The sequence below is a fragment of the Balaenoptera borealis genome (assembly GCF_965194805.1).
Source record: "Balaenoptera borealis genome assembly, chromosome: X".
Lineage (NCBI taxonomy): Eukaryota > Metazoa > Chordata > Mammalia > Artiodactyla > Balaenopteridae > Balaenoptera > Balaenoptera borealis.
In genome coordinates, this window is record NC_138881.1 from 39,185,236 (window position 1) to 39,205,402 (window position 20,167).

Here is a 20,167-nt window from a genome sequence, read left to right on the forward strand (position 1 = left end):
AATTTTTGGCTTCTATCTAAAACAAATATCCAAAGATTGGTTTAAAATATTACTTCAAAGTGAAAGCATGCTTTGCTGCTTCCTGATGTCCCGTTTTCTTTGCTCTGTATTGTATAGGTGAATTCGGATGGTATAAGGGAGTCATAAATAACTAAAACCTAATGTTGCCCTAGCTAGATAACTGATATTAAGTATAAAAATAGAGCTGTGATTCTAGTTGTTACTGCTGCCAGTTTGGTGAGAAAGAAATAACCCTGGTTTGAAATCAAGGGAGATCTAAAAGTAATTTGTCTCTGGAGGGCCAGGCCATTCCTAATCCTTTATTTGATTTACTCTAAGAGCTTTACTGAGAAAAGAAATGAGAAGAAAAATATCTGAGGGATGGAAGGCCAAGGAAGCTAGTGCAATAATATTTTCGTGTTCCTTGCCCTGTTGACTCTTTAAAAGATAAACGTTATTATGTTTTCTACATGAAAAATATACACATATTATATAAAATTTGGAAAATTCATAAAATAAAAAGATGAGAGAATGAGTATCTTCCACATTTCTGCCCCCCAAAAGATAACCCCTAGACTCATTTTGGTGCATTTCTTTTTCTAGTTATAGGTTTTAAAAAGTGTATTTACATAGCTGTGACTACATCATAAATTTAATCTGTTTCTGAAAACCACTTTATAAATGATAACAGAAAGAATAATCAACATTAGTCTTTGAATATATGATTATGCTTTAGTTTGAACCACGGTAGGTTGGATATTCTGGGGATTACTTCCTTTAAAACCAGGAAATGATATCATGCTTATCTTGCTTAGGAAAAATTTAAAAATTACTTTGTGTTCATATATTCCTAACATCTCAGAATGCTTTATTTTGTCAGCCAACAACCTAGAATATTCACTAAGGGGAGGGTTAGGCCAAGGACTATGGCAGAAAAACTCAGATCTCTGTGAGACCAAAGAAATATAATTAGTCCTATCTTCAATGAGCTTCAAAGCTCTCCGGAGAGAGAAGACCTAATGAATTTATTAAAAGCTTTTTATAACAGGAGTTATAAAACAAATGCAGGTAAAAAATACTCACTATATTTTGAAAATCTCATGTATAAAATTTAAAAGTAAATACTGCAATTTTATTACAAACAAAATAAGTTGTATTACAAACTACATTCTAAAACAGAGTGGTAAATAGCATCAGATAAGTGTTAAAAAGGATATAATTAATAATAGGCATTGATTTCATGACAATAAAAGGGTTTTACTCTTTCAAAATTGGTTGCTTTCAAAGGCTGAAGACGTAGGAGAGGCACATGTTAATCATAGAGTATTATATAATAATAACGATAATGATTAAAAACTGGAAGTAACTAAAACGTCAAATGATAATAGATAAACACATTATGGTATTCACTTCCCATGGAATAGTCTGCAACCATGAAATATGATGTTTGATGAAGAATTTTAATGACGTGGATAACTGTTTGCATTGTAATATTAGATGTTAAAAAACATTCTGATGGATATCCGTTGCTTGCAGGGCATGTACAGTTTTCTTTTTAGAAATGAGATGATATATCACACTGTACATACTTGACGACAGCCTGCTTTTCTATCTGTTTAATAGTATGATGTTCTTCAAGCCATTAAATATTCTTCTTCAACACGATTTTTAAAGATTTTAGAGTATTCCAGTTTTCAGACAAACCATAATTAATTTAACCAGTCTTCTATTATGGGACATTTAGATTTTCCTTTTAGAAATAATGCTTTGAATCTCCCTCCCTCCCTTTCTCTCTCCCTTTCTCCCTCTCTTCTTTTCTCTCTCCTTCTTTAAGCTAAATTCTAAGAAGTTGAATTTATGTATGAAGAAGTATGTACATTTTATGTCTTTTGGTTATTTCCATAGCTTAGATTCAGATATCCTTAAAAACTTTTTACTTTTAGTTGTCAGTGCTCCAACTTCCCCCCCCCTCCAATGCCTAGAGAATGAAGACATCAACCCCAGAGCCACATTCCCAACTAATGCTGTTTAGCATGGGCAAACAGTCTCATAGCAATGCCATTTTCTGACTTTGCTTACCACAAATTCACCATGTGCTTGAGATGGAACCCTTATCATCCTTTCCTTTCTCCCTGCTGTCCAAGAGCAGGGAGGCCTTTCCACGCTGTCTGTCTATACAGCTTCCGCAGCTCATGTATAGTTCCCAACTCTGCCAACCGTAATTTAATACTTGACTCTTGAACCCTTTCTTTCAACGCTACACGTTTCTCCCTAATGGGGAGCGGTCAGTCCAGTCATCCATGTTTCCTGGACAGTTGTGAATTATCCAGAGAACTTCTCTAGAAGTTCCTCTTCAAAGCTTTGAAGAGTTCCACTCCACCCCATAGGTGTTTGAAATGCATGTCCTGATGCACTCTCTCCATACTTGACCACCAGTGAGGAGTATACAAGTATCCCTACATCGACAGCTTGATAAGTGAGATCTTTAAGCTGTTCTAAATAAGGGAAGTGGCACAACGTGGTCTGTCCTAAGGACTTTAGGGGGTAATACCACCTTTGTGATGCAAAACTATTCCAAAGAAGTAGGTTTGATGTATAGACATCTTTAGGGCAGGACATGGTTCCAATATTTTTCAGCACTCCACCTGGACAAATGGTGTGGTTATAGACACAAAGCGGCTACTTGTTTCATAGCTGCTGAACGGAATTGCTAAATAAACCTGAAAGAGAGTCACAGTCAATGCCTGTGCCTAACGGCGAGTCTTACTCCGTCCAGCAGATCTTGTCCAGCAGCTCCTTCATCGTCATGTGGTCCCACTGTTCTGCAAGGGGCGCCTTCCATGGGGCATCACTGGGAATCTACATTCAGATGACGATTCAGAGGGGAAAAGCAAATGTAATTTTCCATTTTAAATAACTATTTCAATAGTATTCAAAACTCTAACTTAAAGAAGGAAAATGCAAGTTTTCCAAATTCCCCCAATAGTGGTTTTTTTACTGCACAATCCATGTTGTCTGTGTAGATTTCCTATTCGCTCAATCCATATTTAATTTTTGATAACCTTTCCTGTGCTATAAATGGAGGCTATGTTGTAATCAGGCTGTTTCCAAATATCAACTACTAAGTTACTATTTAGAGAGTAATTTAGAGAGAACAATTCAGAAATTCAACTCCTTGGGACTTCCCTGCTGGTCCAATGGCTAAGACTCCACGCTCCCACTGCAGGGGGCCCGGGTTCGATCCCTGCTCAGGGAACTAGATCCCACATGCCGCAACTAAGAGTTCGCGTGCCACAACTAAAGATTTCTCATGCTGCGACTAAAAGATCCCAAATGTCACAACTGAAGATCCCACACGTGGCAACGTAGATCCCTCGTGCCACAACTAAGACCTGGCGCAGCCAAAAATAAATAAATAATAATTTTTAAAAAAAATCAACTCCTTAACAAAGATCAGACAGATGTACCAGATCATGTCTAAACTGGAGTTTCAGGTCAAGCTCTGTGTGTGTTTACTCAGGAGCTGCAGGTTTGGGCATGGTGGTGACTCAAAGACCCAGAAGTCTTACTTGCTATGTCCTGAGGATATTCTAAATTAGAAACATCATCCCAGGAAAGCTGAATGATAGAAGATCTTCTCCCCCCTCATCAGTAGTATGCAAATTGCAGCCTGTTGGACATCTCATTCTTTTAGAGGTCAGAAACAAGTTCACTTACTCATCTCACAAATCTTTACTGCAAGTTACTGTGCTACACAATGTGCTAGGCACTGCTGACACGCTTCACCTTCTTCCTTTTAAGGACTAAACTTATTATGGAGAATACAAATGTCATCAGAGAAGCTTTAGGAAGCTTTACCTCTCGTCCCATGTCATCCATCGTCCTCCAAAGGTTGTTATGATCTAGGTAGGCAATTGGATTCCACATAGGTGGGAATGGGCCCCTGAAGGGGTAGGATTTGCCCTGTGAGATACAAGATAATTTTAAAAGGAAACATTTACTACAATGGAAAAGTAGTTAAATATGCCAAGTTGTTAAATATCTGTAAGCAAGATCACGTTATCAATATGTGATATACACTCAAGTGTTTTAGTTCCTACTGTCCTCAGAACCCAACTTAACTTTTTAGCATTAAGATTTCCAGCAAAATTCCCTGTTACCTAAAGAAATTTGGTGCCACACCAAACGCAATAGAAAGGTTTCTCTCTGAAATTGGAACCCTTATCATGTAAAATGTAAATGCCAGTACAGAGGTGGGGTTACCTAATCTCATTTGCCAATGATACTTGCAAATATCTCAGAGCCAGGAGACTCTGCATGGTGGAGGGTCAGAAAATGACAACTATAAATATTACACAAGATAGAAGGGGATGAAAAACCGATTGCAGGAATGCAAGTATCTGTAGGAAGAGCCACAAAACAGGGCCCAGCAAGCTTCTCCAAGGAATCAGATGCGCTAGGTCAACACAGGAGTTCCCAGAGATCAAGGTCAAAGCAGAAAGAAGAGACAACTTAGGGAGTTCCCTGGTGGTCCAGTGGTCAGGACTCGGCGCTTTCACTGTCGTGGCCCGGGTTTGATCTCTGGTCAGGGACTAAGATCCCACAAGCTGAGCAGGGCAGCCAAAAAAAAAAAAAAAAAAGACACAACTTCAAGCTTCTCTTTGTGACATGTTTACACTGCCTGGTTCTCCCAGAAGAGCAGGGACGCCTCGACACAGAGACAAAGGGCATATATTTCTCCAAGGATTACTAACATGGCAGCTTGTATGTCATCTCTGGGAGGCTTAACTTAATGGCAGTTCAGGTACATCCACAAAAACCACTTTAGGTTCATTTGAAAACCTGAGTCAGAAGTCAGGCCATGCATTCTGGCATCATCTTGCAACCAAATTGGAGTAACTCAAGGTCCACAGTCAACCAAGATCTCACAATAGCTCTCAGTCATTTGGCAAAGATTCATCTCACACTGATTTTGTAGTTACAGAAACTATTTTAATAATTAATTCTATGGTCATATTGTTCTTTGTTCTCCAACAAGGCCCTAAGATTCTCAGGGAAGAGTTATCATACAGGCTTACTTTTCTTCTTGTATTAGTCAGGGTTCTCCAGAGAAACAGAACCGATAGGATGTATGTGTGTGTGTGTGGCGGGGGGCAGGGGGGCAGTGAGAGAGAGATTAATTTAGGGAATTGGTTCAGGCAATTGTAGAGGCTTGGCAACTCCAAAATCTACAGGGCAGGCTGGCTGGCTGGAAACCCAGAGAAGTGTGGCAGTTCAAGTCGAAAGGCCGTCTGCTAGCAGAATTCCGTCTTCCTTGGGGGACCTCAGTGTTTTTCTATTAAGGCCTTTAACTGATTGGATGAGGTCTACTCACATTATGGAGGGTAATCTGCTTTATTCAAAGTCTAATTTAAATGTTAAACTCATCTAAAAAAATACCTCTACAGAAGCATCTAGAATAGTGTTTGATCAAATATCTGGGTATGGTGGCCTAGCCAAGTAGACACATAAAATTAACTATCACACTTCTTAGTCAACTTTACTGAGGTATAATTTACACCCAAAGAAACAATTTTAAATGCACGATTTGGGGGACTTCCCTGGCGGGCCAGTGGTTAAGACTCTGCGCTTCCAATGCAGGGGGTGTGGGTTCAATCCCCGGTCAGGGAACTAAGATCCCACATGCCGCATGGCGCGGCCTTAAGACAAAAAAAAAAAAAAAAAAAAAAATGCACGATTTGGGAAGTTTTTGACACACTGTAAGCACCTGTGTAACCATTGCCACAATCAAGATACAAAACATTCCCATCACCCCAGAAAGTTCTCTCTTGCCCCTCCCCAGGCAATTCCTGCCCACTTTGTGGCCCAAGACAACTACTGATCAGTTTTTTGTCACTATAGATTGTTCTAGAATTTTTTAAAAAATGGAATCATGCAGTATGTATGATTCCACCTTTATCTGGCTTCTTTTGCTTGGCATGACGTTCTTGAGGTTCATCCATGCTGCAGTCAGTCCCTTTTGATTGCTGAGTAGTATTCCATTGTATGGTTGTACCATGGTTTGTTTATCCATTCCTCTGTTGATGATTCTTTCCAGTTTTGATTCATTCATTGTGGATGTTTGCTATGAACATCCTTGTACAGGTCTTTTTGTATACATATTTTTTTTTCTCTTGGATAAATGCCTAGGAGCAGAATGGCTGAGCTGCATGGTGGGTGTATGTTTAACTTTTCAAGTTTAACAGTTTCCAAAGTGGTTCTACTGCTTTATATTCTCACCAGAAATGTATGAGAGTTCTACTTGCTCCACATCCCAACCAACACTTGCTGACTTTTCTTTTATGCTTTAAGTACACTGTTGATTTTAGAATATTAGATTTACAGAGAAGTTGCAGAGATAGTACAGAAAGTGTCTATATCCCTCTCAACTAGTTTTCCCTAATGCTAGCATCCTGCATTGCCATCGTACATTTCTCAAAACCCGGAGATTGACACTGGTACATGACTATTTATAAAACTTAAGACTTTGTTCGACTTCACCAGTTTGTAAACTAATGTACTTTTTCTGTTCCAGGATCCCACAGAAGATACCACATTACACTTAGTCATCAAGTCTCCTTGGTCTTTGGTCTGTGACAGTGTCTCAGTTTTTCCTTCTTTTTCATGACCTTGACAGTTTGGAAGGATACTGGTCAGGTATTTAGTAGAATGTCTCTCAATCTGGATCTGTGTGAATTTTTTTTCATTTTTAGATGGGGGTTGTGGGTTTGGGGGAAGAATACAACAGAGGAAAGTGTCCTTCTCATCACATCACCTTGGGGGGCACCTGACTTATCCCTGCTGATATTAACTTGATTCCTTGGTTAAGGTGGTGCCTGCCAGCTTTCTCCACCGTAAAGTTATATTTCCCCCTTTCCCTGCTCTGTTCTTTGGAAGAGAGTCACTAAGTTCAGTCCATTCTCAAGAGGAGATGGTAGGGAGTAAACACTACTTCCTGGAGGGAGGTATCCACATAAATTTTTTAAATTCTTCTCTAAGGAATATTTGCCTCTTTCTCCCCTATTATTTATTTATTCTATCTTTTCTTTATATCAATATGGGCTTATATATATTCACTTTATGCTTTGGGTTATAATCCAATACTACATTATTTGTTTTCTTGCTCAAATTGTTCCATCTGTTGTCGTTGGGGGCTCCTGTGTCCTTCTGACATGCCTTCATCCTTCTGTTTCTTGAGCACTTTCTTCATTTCTGGCACTAGAAGATTCTCCAGGCTCATTGTCTATTGTCTCTGCCACAGCCCTAGGATCTGCCATTTCTCCAAGGAGCCTTCATTTCTTTTATTTTTAAAAAAGTTGAATTTAATAGAATCAACTAGGTGTATGCTGGATTTTAAAAAAAAGCAGCTTTATTGAGATACAATTCACATACCACACAATTTGCATGCTGACTTTTTTAAACCTCTACTTATGCCTCCATCAGAGCTCAGCACATAGAATTTATTCAGTAGAAACCTATGGAAGGATCCATAGGATCATTCCCCGCAAAGCACATGTGGGTCCCACCCCAGCACCGCCTCTCTGAAACTGATTGACACCGAGCGAGTGAGTTGCTTAATCTCGTTGTTCCAACTCAACATCTCTTGGCCTCATGATCTTCCGCCAGGAATTATGCCCAGATTACCATAAACAACTGGGTTAGGTGGCCTTCTCAGTGTCCCAGAGCTCTCCGTTTACCTTTCACCTGCCACTAACTCCACTGTACCAGCTTCATGCATTTACCACTTTGTGTCACCCATCGGACTCTAAGCTGCAAGATCATGGACTCAAGCCAGCCTACCTGGATCAAGTCATGGCTCTGCCACTCACTAGCTGTGTTCAGTTACTTAAGCTCTCTGTCCTCAGTTTACTTGTGTATAAATGGGATGACAGTAACTACCTCACAGATGTACTGGAAAGACGAAGTGAGATGATTCACATAAGTTACTTTGAACAGTGGCTGGCATGTTGTCAGTTCTCGATAAATGTTGTTGCTGCTATTAGTGCGGCTGTTACTACTGTAATTATTATTTTTGCATGCCTAGGACCTGTTGGCATAGATTGCTGGCACATAGTAAGTTCACAATAAATGTTGGATATCATCTCAGCTGTGTGACGTTGAACTTGTCATTTATTTGGCACACAGTGTCCTGAATTCTAAAGAGATCTTTTGTACTTAGATTTTGTCTTAGTCCATTTGGGCTGCTATAACAAAAAAACCCATAGACTGGGTGCTTTATAAACAACAGAAATTTATTTCTTGCAGTTCTAGAGGTTGGGAAGTCCAAGATCAAGACGCTGGCAGATTTGGTGTCTGGTGAGGACCAAGTTCCTGGTTCATAGATGGCCATTTCTTACTGTATCTTCACATGGTGGAAGAGATAAGGGAGCCCTCTGGGTCTGTCTATAAGAGCACCGACCTCATTCATGAGGACTCTGTCCTCATGACCTAATCATCTCCCAAAGGCTCCACCATCTAATACTATCACTTTGGGGGTTAGGATTTCAATATATGAATTGGAGGGGGACACAAACATTCAGTTTATAGCAGGTTTCCTATGCTATTATTAACTTCTTTGTTTTTAAGTCACCTACTTTGGCCTCCACAGATCCTCACCAGCAACACCTGCCCTGCTTCCCACCACACACCAGAGATGCATTTATACAAAGGGGGTGAGAGATGGAACTCCCATTATGAAGAACCAAGTCAGGCTACCTCGCAAGGGCAGAGTACATCCGAGACCGGCATACAGAGACCTCTCCCTGGACTCCTCAGCGTGGCATTGTGCCCACAGGTAAAGGGCATCAGAAAGAGATAAAACCACAAGCAGGTTGAAGAGCCACCCCTTAAATGGGAAGAACAGCCCATTTTTGTTGCAAAAATCTTTAGGACCAAGAATGGAGGGGAAGAAATTGGTAGTCAGCCAGACAATTTAGTTATTCAGGGCTCTGTGTTTGCTTGTTTTCACAAACACTTTGGTTCTGCCAGAAATCACCAGCAGATGACTTGAAGAAGCGTGTGAGCCCAGCAGATTTGGTTAATTGGTGTCTGCTCTGTCACTGCCAAGGTCTGCACCAACAGCCATGGCAACTCCTGCGAACATAAGGACAACTGCTTAAGAAACTGAGAACCCCAGTCTGACTCGTGGATTGGCTCAGGAAAAGGTGAAGAACAGCTCTTGGGTGAGGGCAGAGCTACCCGGAAAACCATGACCTGCACAAGGAGCCCCATCAACAACAGTAACCTGTTTCTCCTTCCCCGTTAACCTTCAGCTCAAGGACACATTGTGAGATGGGCATCTCTCCACCATCCCTCCCTCCTTTCTCAAGGATAAGGTCTTTGTACAGCACATGTCTTATGGAAGGGATATGATGGAAGTGGGGTGGGGCTTCCAAGATTGTTCTTGATAGATGCCAGCTTAGTAGCCCAGTTGAAATGTCACCCCAGCTGAAGCCCAGGGATTCTCATTCAATGGGGTCCTAAACACAGTGAGGACTGCACCAACAGCAATCATTCCAGCAACTCAATGGTGTCAGAGACCAGCTGCCAAAGCCCTCCTAAATCAGGAACGCTCTTAGATAGGAGGTGTGTTCAGAACTCTAAAGCCAAAACCAGAGTGAGAAGTGACCACCACAGAGGGCTCTGTGTGAGTAAATGGAAGCCAAACAATATGTAAAGAGCACCGTGATGAAGAAGAATGAAACACTTCACCTTTTTTTAAAAAAATTTATTTATTTATTTATGGCTGTGTTGGGTCTTCGTTTCTGTGCGAGGGCTTTCTCTAGTTGTGGCAAGAGGGGGCCACTCTTCATCGCGGTGCGCAGGCCTCTCACTGTCGCGGTCTCTCTTGTTGCGGAGCACAGGCTCCAGACGCGCAGGCTCAGTAATTGTGGCTCACAGGCCCAGTTGCTCCGCGGCATGTGGGATCTTCCCAGACCAGGGCTCGAACCTGTGTCCCCTGCATTGGCAGGCAGATTCTCAACCACTGCGCCACCAGGGAAGCCCCACCCTTTTTAAGTTCTCATTTACTGACAGTCTTTGGTGTCTTACGTCCAAGCAGGTAGCATCTTAGCTAAGTTTATAAAAACGATTACAGTTGTCCTTCAGTGTTCTCAGGGCACTGGTTCTAGGACCCACAGCAGATACCCAAATTCGCGAATTCTCAAGTCCCAGAGCCGGCCCTCTGTATCCACAGGTTCCGCATCCGCAGATTCAACCAACCACGATCATAAACATAATACACGATCCGTGGTTGGTTGAATCTGTGAATACGGAGAGCCAACTGTATTCTTTTATAAGATTAGAGAAAGCTTCTGATAAACCCAGGAAAGAACTATTGTTAGAGACATAAAAATCTCAAGTCTTCAAGCTTCAGGGAATAAGTAGGGGAGGGCGGGAATGTCTAAATTTATTTGACATGACCAAAGGTACCATGAGAGTTTTGTGTCTCAGATTTGGCTATTGTAGAAACAGTCCAGTGATTATTACTATTTAGAACATTGTCCAGGGAGGCCTGTCTTGTCTGAAGAAATCATGACAAGACATCAGAGTAAGTCCCCAGTTCAGGGACAAAACAACATAACACAACAGATTGAATGCCAACACAGATATGAAAAGCCAGCTGTCTTCTCTCAAGCCAGATGTGAAAGAGATATGCAAAAATGAAAGTCAATGCCACTCACTCATGTGTTTGCTTTAGAAACCACTTTTTTTCCATAAAAATGTTAACTTGTCATAGGGTTATTATTGTTATTTTAGGTGAATTAATAGATATTGTTAAAAATCCTCAGTTTCAATTCCTAATATGGAAAATACAAAGAGATGGAGTCAGTTGAGCCAAAGCTACTTGAGGTTCTCAGTAATTTTCAAGAATGTAAAAGTCTGAAAAGGGCTGGTATAGAACCACAGAAGAAGGGATGCAGGGTGGCTTTTTTTTTTAATAAATATATTTATTCATTTATTTATTTTTGGCTGCGTTGGGTCTTTGTTGCTGCACACGGGCTTTCTCTAGTTGCGGAGAGCGGGGGCTACTCTTCATTGTGGGCTTCTCATTGTGGTGGCTTCTCTTGTTGCGGAGCACAGGCTCTAGGCGCACAGGCTTCAGTAGTTGTGGCTCGCGGGCTCAGTAGTTGTGGCTCATGGGCTCTAGAGCGCAGGCTCCGTAGTTGTGGCACACGGGCTTAGTTTCTCGGCAGCATGTAGGATGTTCCCGGACCAGGGCTCGAACCCCGTCCCCTGCATTGGCAGGCGGATTCTTAACCATTGCACCACCAGGGAAGTCCCCAGGGTGGCTTTTAAATGACCAAAGAACGGATTCAAAATGGTCTCGGAAACTTGATAGCTGTGTGACTACAGTCAAGTTGCTCAATATTTGTGTTCTCTTGTCTTTAGATTTGGAATAATGGTACTCATCTCACAGGGGTATTGTAAGAATTAACCAAAATGATACATGGCAAACAGGATGCACTCAGTTAATGGATGTAGCTGAACAGTTCTGGGATCATGATGAATGCCCCGTCATTTATACAACCACTTCTTACCCATAAATCCATGCCCACATTTTTGATTAATCTCCTTTGGGTAAATTCCTAGAATCAGACACCCTGGCATGAAGATTTATGTTTGACTTTTTAAAGCAGACTTGCTGAAAACCAGCAACCAACTCGGTTATCACATGGCCTTATTTTGTAGCCTAAGAGCTTCGGCAGGCTCAGTAAAAACATCTGAAATCTGCCTTCTCAATTCTCCCCCTAACGAGTGGGCCAGAGCTCTCAGAGACGGGCTGGCTTGGCGGCAAACACATCACTAATGTCAACTTTGATGCTCCAGATGTCTTGCTCTTCTCCTGACCCTTGTTCTCTGAGGCAAAGACCGCACACCCTGAAGTCTGTCCCATCTGGGAAGCCCTTTTGCCATCTTATTCCCCATATTGGCCCCAGTCTCTGCAGTAAGAACAGGTGGCCTGGTCTTTCTTCGATTCCGCTTCTCGACAGTGACCTTGCCCTCTCAGTGTCTCCTCTGCTGTTCATGGGAATCTCGCCTTCCTCACTGTGGGGAGCTGGAGCAGGCCACCCGGCCCCTCTAGAACTCAATGACTTTTACAGCTCTTGGAAAGGACTATGCTTGGGCCACAAACAAAACAGGAGGACCAAGCTTAACTTTTGATCTGTATTTCCAGTTTGGAAGAAAAGAAATTTACCCTATGGGGGAGGAGGGAAGGAAGCTCTACTTAGGCAAATGGCTTTCTTCCTCTGTTTATCTGTTCTCATTTCTAAGCACTTGGAGCCTGGGGTCAACAGGGGTTCTTTTTTTTAAAAAATATATTTATTTATTTATTTGTTTTATTTTCGGCTGCGTTGGGTCTTCGTTGCTGTGCGCGGGCTTTCTCTGGTTGTGGCGAGCGGGGGCTACTCTTCGTTGTGGTGCGCGGGTTTCTCATTGCAGTGCCTTCTCTTGTTGCTGAGCACGGGCTCTAGGCGCGCGGGGTCTAGGCACGTGGGCTTCAGTAGTTGCGGCGCGTGGGCTCACTAGTTGTGGCGCACAGGCTTAGTTGCTCTGAGGCATGTGGGACCTTCCTGGACCAGGGCTCGAACCCATGTCCCCTGCATTGGCAGGCGGATTCTTAACCACTGCACCACCAGGGAAGCCCCAGCACGGGGTTCTGATTGCATCATCACATGGGCGAAGCTGGAGGGAGGGGCAGACAACAGTGACAACGTTTTTGGAACAGGCCAGCAGCACTTAGCATGGGAAAGGCCTGGAGTTGTTAGGGAAGTGTTGACTGAAACCACCTGCCTTGGCCAGACCCCGCTTGCCTGCGTTGTCTCACAACAGGAGGTCCTGATAAGGAACATGGTGGTCACTGAAAACTAACTAGGTGAATTCGGGAGGGGCCAAAAGAGGGAGGAGAGGACCAACTTCCCAGAGTCCTCTTGCTGGAATCCATCTTGGCTGAGAGATTCACACGCCACCAGGCAGGACCCTGAGTCAGACTAGGGGCCAAGCAAGATGATTGGCCAGAGACTACCCGGAAACTAACCCCATTACCATAAAACCTGAGACTGCGAGCCACGTGGCAGAGCAGTTCTCCTGGGTTCCTTTACCCTCCTGCTCTCCGCCCAGGCGCCCCTTCCTAAAAAAGTCTCTTGCTTTGTCAGCACGTGTGTCTCCTTGGACAATTCATTTTGGAGCATTAGACAAGAGCCCACTCCCGGGCCCTGGAAAGGGTCCCCCTTCCTGCAACAGAGTCATCCATGTAGGGAGAAATAGGGAAGATGGGGATGGTACTGGCTGAGAAATTAGGCAAAGCCTTGCAGGAATAAAAATAACAAACAATAACGACAACAGCTGACAGAGAGTGTTTACCCCGTTCAGGCTTTGTTCTGTGCACTTTACATGTATTGATTCATTAATCTTCACAGCCACCCTTTCAGATGGAGAAGCTGAGACATAGAGAGGTGAAATAATTATCGTCTGCTCAAGGTCTCACAACTGCTAAGTGGCAGCAGGATTGCAATTCAGACATTCAAAGGCCAATACTCTTGATCATGAAACTTCCCAGCCTCTTAATTATAATTACTGAACACCATTTGTCAGACACTAGGCTGATGGTTTTAATTTAATAGTTTAATTTAATTCTCACAACAACTCAGTCAGTAAATTGCTAATTGTATGTTTCATTTTACAGATGAGTTCTGAAGCACAGAGAGGTTGAGAAGCTTGTTCAAAGGTCACACAGCTTTGCACGCCAGGGGAAACAGAATTTAACCTCGGGTTTGTGCATTCAGAGCTCAAGCTCTTACTTAGATCTCTCCTCCATGAGCCACTGCTCAGTTGGTGTAAAGAAGGTCTCTGGAAGACATTTTGACCCAGTAACCACTTGAGAGTCTTACAAACCAGGTAGAAGCTGATGATGGGCTCAATGACCAGCCAGATCTTTTCCGTGGCTCTCCCTCCTGATCCCAGGCAAGGGCCAGTCCAGCCCATCCTCAAATGACTTCCATGCCAGTTCATTCACTCATTTATTCAACAAATATTTCTTTACACACAGTGTAAAACACACTGGAATTTGAAAACTTGGTATAAAAAAGATGTTAAACACCTCATTAACAATTTCATATTGAATACACGTAAAAATGACTATTTTTGATAAATTGGGTTAAACAAAATATACTATTAAACATATATAATTACAAAGGGGCACAAAGACCTTTGATTGTGGGGATGGTCTCACAGGTGTATACATATGTCAAATCTTAACCTCTATACCTTAAGTATGTGCAGTTTATTATATGTCAATAATGCTGTAGCTCCCCCATTGCTACCCGAGAGGATTAACAAGAACTAATTTCACCTGTTTATTTATTTTTTCGATGCAGCTATTAGAAATTTTAAAATCACATAGGTCAACAAATACTTCTTGAGCACCTCCTATGTATCTGTCACCGTTCCAGGCTCTGGGGGCACAGTAGTGAGCGACAACAGACAAAAGTCTCTGCTCTCCTGAAAGCTTACATTCTAATAGGTGTAAACACAATAAACAAACAAAACAGACACTAAAGAAAATAAAGAAGAAAATCATGTAGTATATTAGACAGTGATAAGTGCTATGAAGAAAAAGAGAGTAGGAAAGGCCAAGAGGGGGTGTTGGTGGTTTGGGGTTGATTATAATTTTAAATAAGGTGGACAGGGAAGGCCTCACTGAGAAGGTACCATCTGAGGGAAAAGATGAGAGGAGAGGGGGAAACTGTGTGACTCGGCAGGGTGGGGGGCAGTGCACTTCAGGCAGAGGCCCCAGCAAGCGTCCTGAGATGGACTGCACAAGGAACAGAAAGAAGGCCAGATTCACCCTCTCTCTTCTTCCGCAGGGATGTACTCTTGCTCACTGGAACGAATCCAGGCTCCTGAGCCTGGTTCTCAAGGCTGCCAGAAGAAGGTGGATGCCAAGGAGATGGCCTCTGTGCTCTGGCCGGGGCCTCTGTGCCCTGATGTCAGCAGGCCATCCTCACCACTGCATTGTTGCTGCATCTGTCCTTCAAAGGCTCCTTTGCCTTCTAATCTCCAGCAGTGCAAAGCATAAACTACTTTCTATGCCCAGCTCAAGACTCACTTTCTTCAAGAAGCCTTCCGAAATTCACCTCACCCCCCATCAGTGCTCGAAACATAAGGTTCACTCCATTTGGAGTCCTTACCATAGCAGCTTGTATTTGTTATCTTGATATTATTCTCAAGGTGTTCCACGTGAGTATGCCTTTTTTCTCCAGCTACTTCAGGAAAAGAAACATTTGCCTCCTCATATAATGCTTAAGAGTGATATATATTCAATTGGTGTTTGACGAGCATTGGATGATCGGATGGAGGGATGGAGGGATAGATGATTGATTGGATGAATAGTGCTATAGACTGAATGTCTGTGTGCCTCCCCAAATTCATATGTTGAAACCTAACCCCCAGTGTGATGGTATTTGGAGGTGGAGGCCTTTGGGAGGTGATAAGGTTATGAGGGCTGCATCCTCATGAATGAGATCAGTGCCCTTATAAAAGAAAGTCTGGAGAGCTTCTACCAAGCGAGGATACAGTGAGCAGACAGCATCACCAAATCTGCCAGCAACCTTGATCTTGGACTTCCCAGTCTCCAGAACTATGAGAAATAAATTTCTATTGTTTATAAGCCACTCAATCTATGGTATTTTTTTTTTTATGGCTGTGTTGGGTCTTCCTTTCTGTGCGAGGGCTCTCTCTAGTTGCGGCAAGTGGGGGCCGCTCTTCATCGCGGTGCGCGGGCCTCTCACTGTCGCGGCCTCTCTTGTTGTGGAGCACAGGCTCCAGACGCACAGGCTCAGTAGTTGTAGCTCACGGGCCCAGTTGCTCCACGGCATGTGGGATCTTCCCAGACCAGGGCTCGAACCCGTGTCCCCTGCATTGGCAGGCAGATTCTCAACCACTGCGCCACCAGGGAAGCCCTGGTTGGAGAGCTTTTATTAAATGCCCAGCACTGTACTACTACTGTCTACCATTTTCCAACCTGATCATTTGCTTGAGGGTGATGAAGGATGATGATGAACATTATAAGGTTTCTTTCCTTATAGTCCATAAAAGGTAGCAGTTATTATAACAAAGACCATTCCTCTTCTGCATTTGAATTATGTTTATGACCACAATCTTAATTTTTAATATAGTTTTTTTTAAAGGTAAGCAGTCCATTTCTAATTATTTTTCTTTTTTTTAAAATTTATTTTATTTATTTATTTATTTATTTTTGGCTGTGTTTGGTCTTCGTCTCTGTGCGAGGGCTTTCTCTAGTTGCGGCAAGTGGGGGCCACTCTTCATCGCGGTGCGCGGGCCTCTCACTGTCACGGCTTCTCTTGTTGCGAAGCACAGGCTCCAGACACGCAGGCTCAGTAATTGTGGCTCACGGGCTTAGTTGCTCCGCGGCATGTGGGATCTTCCCAGACCAGGGCTCGAACCCGTGTCCCCTGCATTGGCAGGCAGATTCTCAACCACTGCCCCACCAGGGAAGCCCCCAATCTACGGTATTTTGTTATAGCAGCCTAAATTGACTAAGGCAAATAGTATTAAAATAAGAAGAGGAATTCTTCAGGATCTGAGACAGAAGTCTGACTGAATGTTTTCTAAATACAATGAAAGTTAATATCTTCTGAAAAAAATTAAAATGTTTCAACTAGGAAGCTGAAAATTGTAATTCTTCCCTCCCAAAACCTGATCAATACCTTTGTCCACTTTACTTTCATAATCTGTTGTAAATACACCTGCTGATGGAGACAGAGGCCTCCACAGGGGAGAGTTTCCAAAATCAGCCCATACATTTACCTCAAAGAATAACAGTGTGTTGAGAAGGATGCAGGATTTTGTGCCCCTAATCCTCTGCTGCTTGTATTAGCCATTTCCAGCTGTATCACATGGCAAACCATCAGGACACACTATTGATGTCAAGAGGTTGTTTCCAAAGCAGAATAACGCCCACAGCTAAAATCTATTTTCCTGTTCCAATTTTTCACTCTTTCAATTTGTAGACACGTGTTTATTAGATCAAATTAGCACAGGCATCTAGAATATCCCAATAAATGTAATCTCTTTTTCTTAGGGCGTGTAATTTTGAACATTGCCAACACATTACCCAACATGCATCAGCACTAGCAAAATGCCAGAGTGCTCAGGCCTTCCATAATGTGCTTTTCAAAAACAGAGACAGCTACCCAGCAGTTTTAGCTTTCCCAAGAGAAATCTTGGCTCAAATAAACACTGTGTGTACCATTATAAGAAAGCCAAAAACCTGAAGCAGTGGTCCTTGCTCTTCTCTGGGACAAGGGTCCCTCTGAAACTCTGTAGAAAACCATGTAATCTCTCCAGTTAAGTGCACACATACAAACAATTCTGTATATAAAACTGGAGAGTGTAACTGAAACTTATCTTGGGCTCTTCCCCAAGAGGCACGGATTTGAGGTTGAGAAGATTTGATTACAATACCGAGTGTTGGTGAGATTAAGAAGCAACCAGAACTGTCATGCCCCGTTAATGGGAATGTGACATAGTATAACCACTTTGGAAAACTCTTTGTCAGTATCTACTAAAGATGCTTATGCACACAGCTTGCGACCCACTTCTAGATAGATGCCCAAGAAAATGTTCTCCAAACACATACACAAGAATGTGAAATGTCCATTAACTGTATTATGGACCAACAAATTGAGTTCTATTCCCACAATGGAATACCCTACAGCAATGACAATGAATGATCTACAACTACCCATAAATAAAAATCTAGGGACTTCCCTGGCAGTCCAGTGGTTAAGACTCTGTGCTCCCAATGCAGGGGGCACAGGTTTGATCCCTGGTCGGGGAACTAAGATCCTGCATGCCGCAAGGCACAGCCAAAAAAAAAAAAAAATCTAATGCTGTGTTCTTCTGAAACCATGTTTAGAGGCCAGAGGAGATTCAAAACAAATAGTAGCAATGCCAAGAGGGCAGTTATGCTTTAATCACGTATTTGGAAGGTGTTCACGATGAGCTCATCTGTGAAGTCAGGTCACTGTCCCATGGTGATTAACTGAAATACCACTGTGTCTGTCTTGACAACACTTACCATTGACCACAGGATGGCTCAGGTTGGTGGGAGGGCAGTGACCAATGTCAAACAGATGCCTTCTGTTAAAATGGGTCAATGTACAGTGGAGAAGCACTCTGTTTTTCCTCTGGGAAAGGACAGCTCTCACCCAACTGTATACACACACACACACACACACATATATATGGATTATTATTAGAGAAGACTCCTGCACCCATCTCAAGGCCAGAGAAAGAGCTGCACACCTCAGTCCTTAAGCACCACTGCCTTTTAGAATTATGCAGTCTTTTGCATAAAACAAATGCTTATTTTCTAGGTCATGCTTAGTAACAACTACCTTTGGTGCTTGTGCATGGTACTTCTCATATATCATTTTTTCAAGTTAAAAAAAAATTTTTTTTATTGAAGTATAGCTGATTTACAATATCATGTAAGTTTCAGGTGTGCAGCATAGCAATTCAGTTATATATATATATACATATATACATATAAATTCTTTTTCAGATTCTTTTCCTTTATAGGTTATCACATAATATTGAGTATAGTTCCCTGTGCTATACAATAGGTTCTTGTTGGTTAATCTATTTTATACTTAGTAGTATGTATCATATATCATTTTTAATCCTCACAAGTATTTTATGGAATAGGTACTGTTATTTTTTGTAATTGGAGTACAGTTGCTTTACACTGCTGTGTCAGTTTCTGCTGTACAGCAAAGTGAACCGTCCATACGTATACATATATCCCCTCTTTTTTGGATTTCCTTCCCATTTAGGTCACCACAGAGTAACCTTATTTTTTATTAACAGCTTTATTGAGATATAATTCACATCCATAAAATTAACAAATTTATCATTTTAACCATCTTTAAGTGTACAGTTTAGTGCCGTTAAGTACATTCACAATGTTGTACAGCCATCACTACTATCCTTTTTCAGAACTTTTTCATCATCTCAAATAGAAACTTCATATCCGTTAAACACTAACAAACACCTCATTTCCCCCTCCCACTAACCCCCTCATTCTACTTTCCGTCTCTATGAATTTGCCTATTCTAGGTACCGCATGCATAGAAATGGATTTTGCATCTTATTTATTTCACTTAGCATAATGTTTTCCAGATTCATCGATGTAGTAACATGTTTCAGAATTTCATTTCTTTTTAAGGCTGAATGATATTCCACTGTATGGATAGACTTCATTTTATTTATCCATTCATCTGTTGATGGACATTTGGGTTGTTTTCGCTTTTTGGCTATTAGAATAATGCTGCATGAACATTTGTATATTGATCCATTTTACAGATTGAGGAGAGTGAGTCAGGATAAACAACTTCACCAGGATCACCCAGCTAATGACAGGGGTTCAAATTCAGCCATGCTTAAAGTCAAGCTTGTTCCCCAGCTCATACCACCTCTCATGCAGCAGGAGATCCAAGATCTGGATGGTCACCGGGGCACAGGAAACAGCAGGCACCAATAAGGGCCACCTCATCGCCATTCCACTCTGTCTGCTTAAATGTGTTTGTGACTTTAAAAGCCCTAGGCAAAATCCTAACCAAAATCTAACTATTAAATTAGCACTAACACTATATTTAGCTAAATGATGAAGAGAATTAAAATTGTTTGACTGATAGGCTTGTAAAGGCCCAGGAAAAATCTCTAGGCATCATCCTTTTAAGTGCTATGAACACTTGGACAATTTCTTTCATTCAGTAAAAACATACTGACCACAGATATGAGACAGGTACCATGTGACACTCTGAAGACACAGAAATGAAATAAGACACAATCCCAGGCTCAAGGAGCTCCAAAGTCTAGTTGGAGAGGCAGGTCCACAGAAACAGAATTATAGCACCATAATTATAACATGGCACATGGCTGGCTTCACGGTGTCACCTGGCTACATGGCTGTGTATTGCAAAGCCCCTTGATGGAACTCCAGTTTTTGGGTAAAGGGAGCTATTTCATGGAGAGTGCAGTCAGCAGGATTCATGACTGCATCTATCTTACCCCAAACACCCCTATGCTTCTCCATCCACAG

The 20,167-nt window shown here is 42.1% G+C and overlaps 1 protein-coding gene across 1 annotated transcript in view; it reads right to left on the reverse strand.

Moving 5' to 3' along the window:
* The window catches only part of MAOB (monoamine oxidase B), a 105,573-nt gene that overhangs the window by 24,917 nt on the left and 60,489 nt on the right, over window positions 1-20,167 (reverse strand). Inside the window, exons 4-5 of the mRNA XM_082378193.1 lie at window positions 3,859-3,963; window positions 2,768-2,859 (exon numbers count right to left, since the gene is read on the reverse strand). Of these exons, the coding sequence (XP_082234319.1) occupies window positions 2,768-2,859; window positions 3,859-3,963 (197 nt within the window). The remainder of the gene's footprint in view (window positions 1-2,767; window positions 2,860-3,858; window positions 3,964-20,167) is intronic.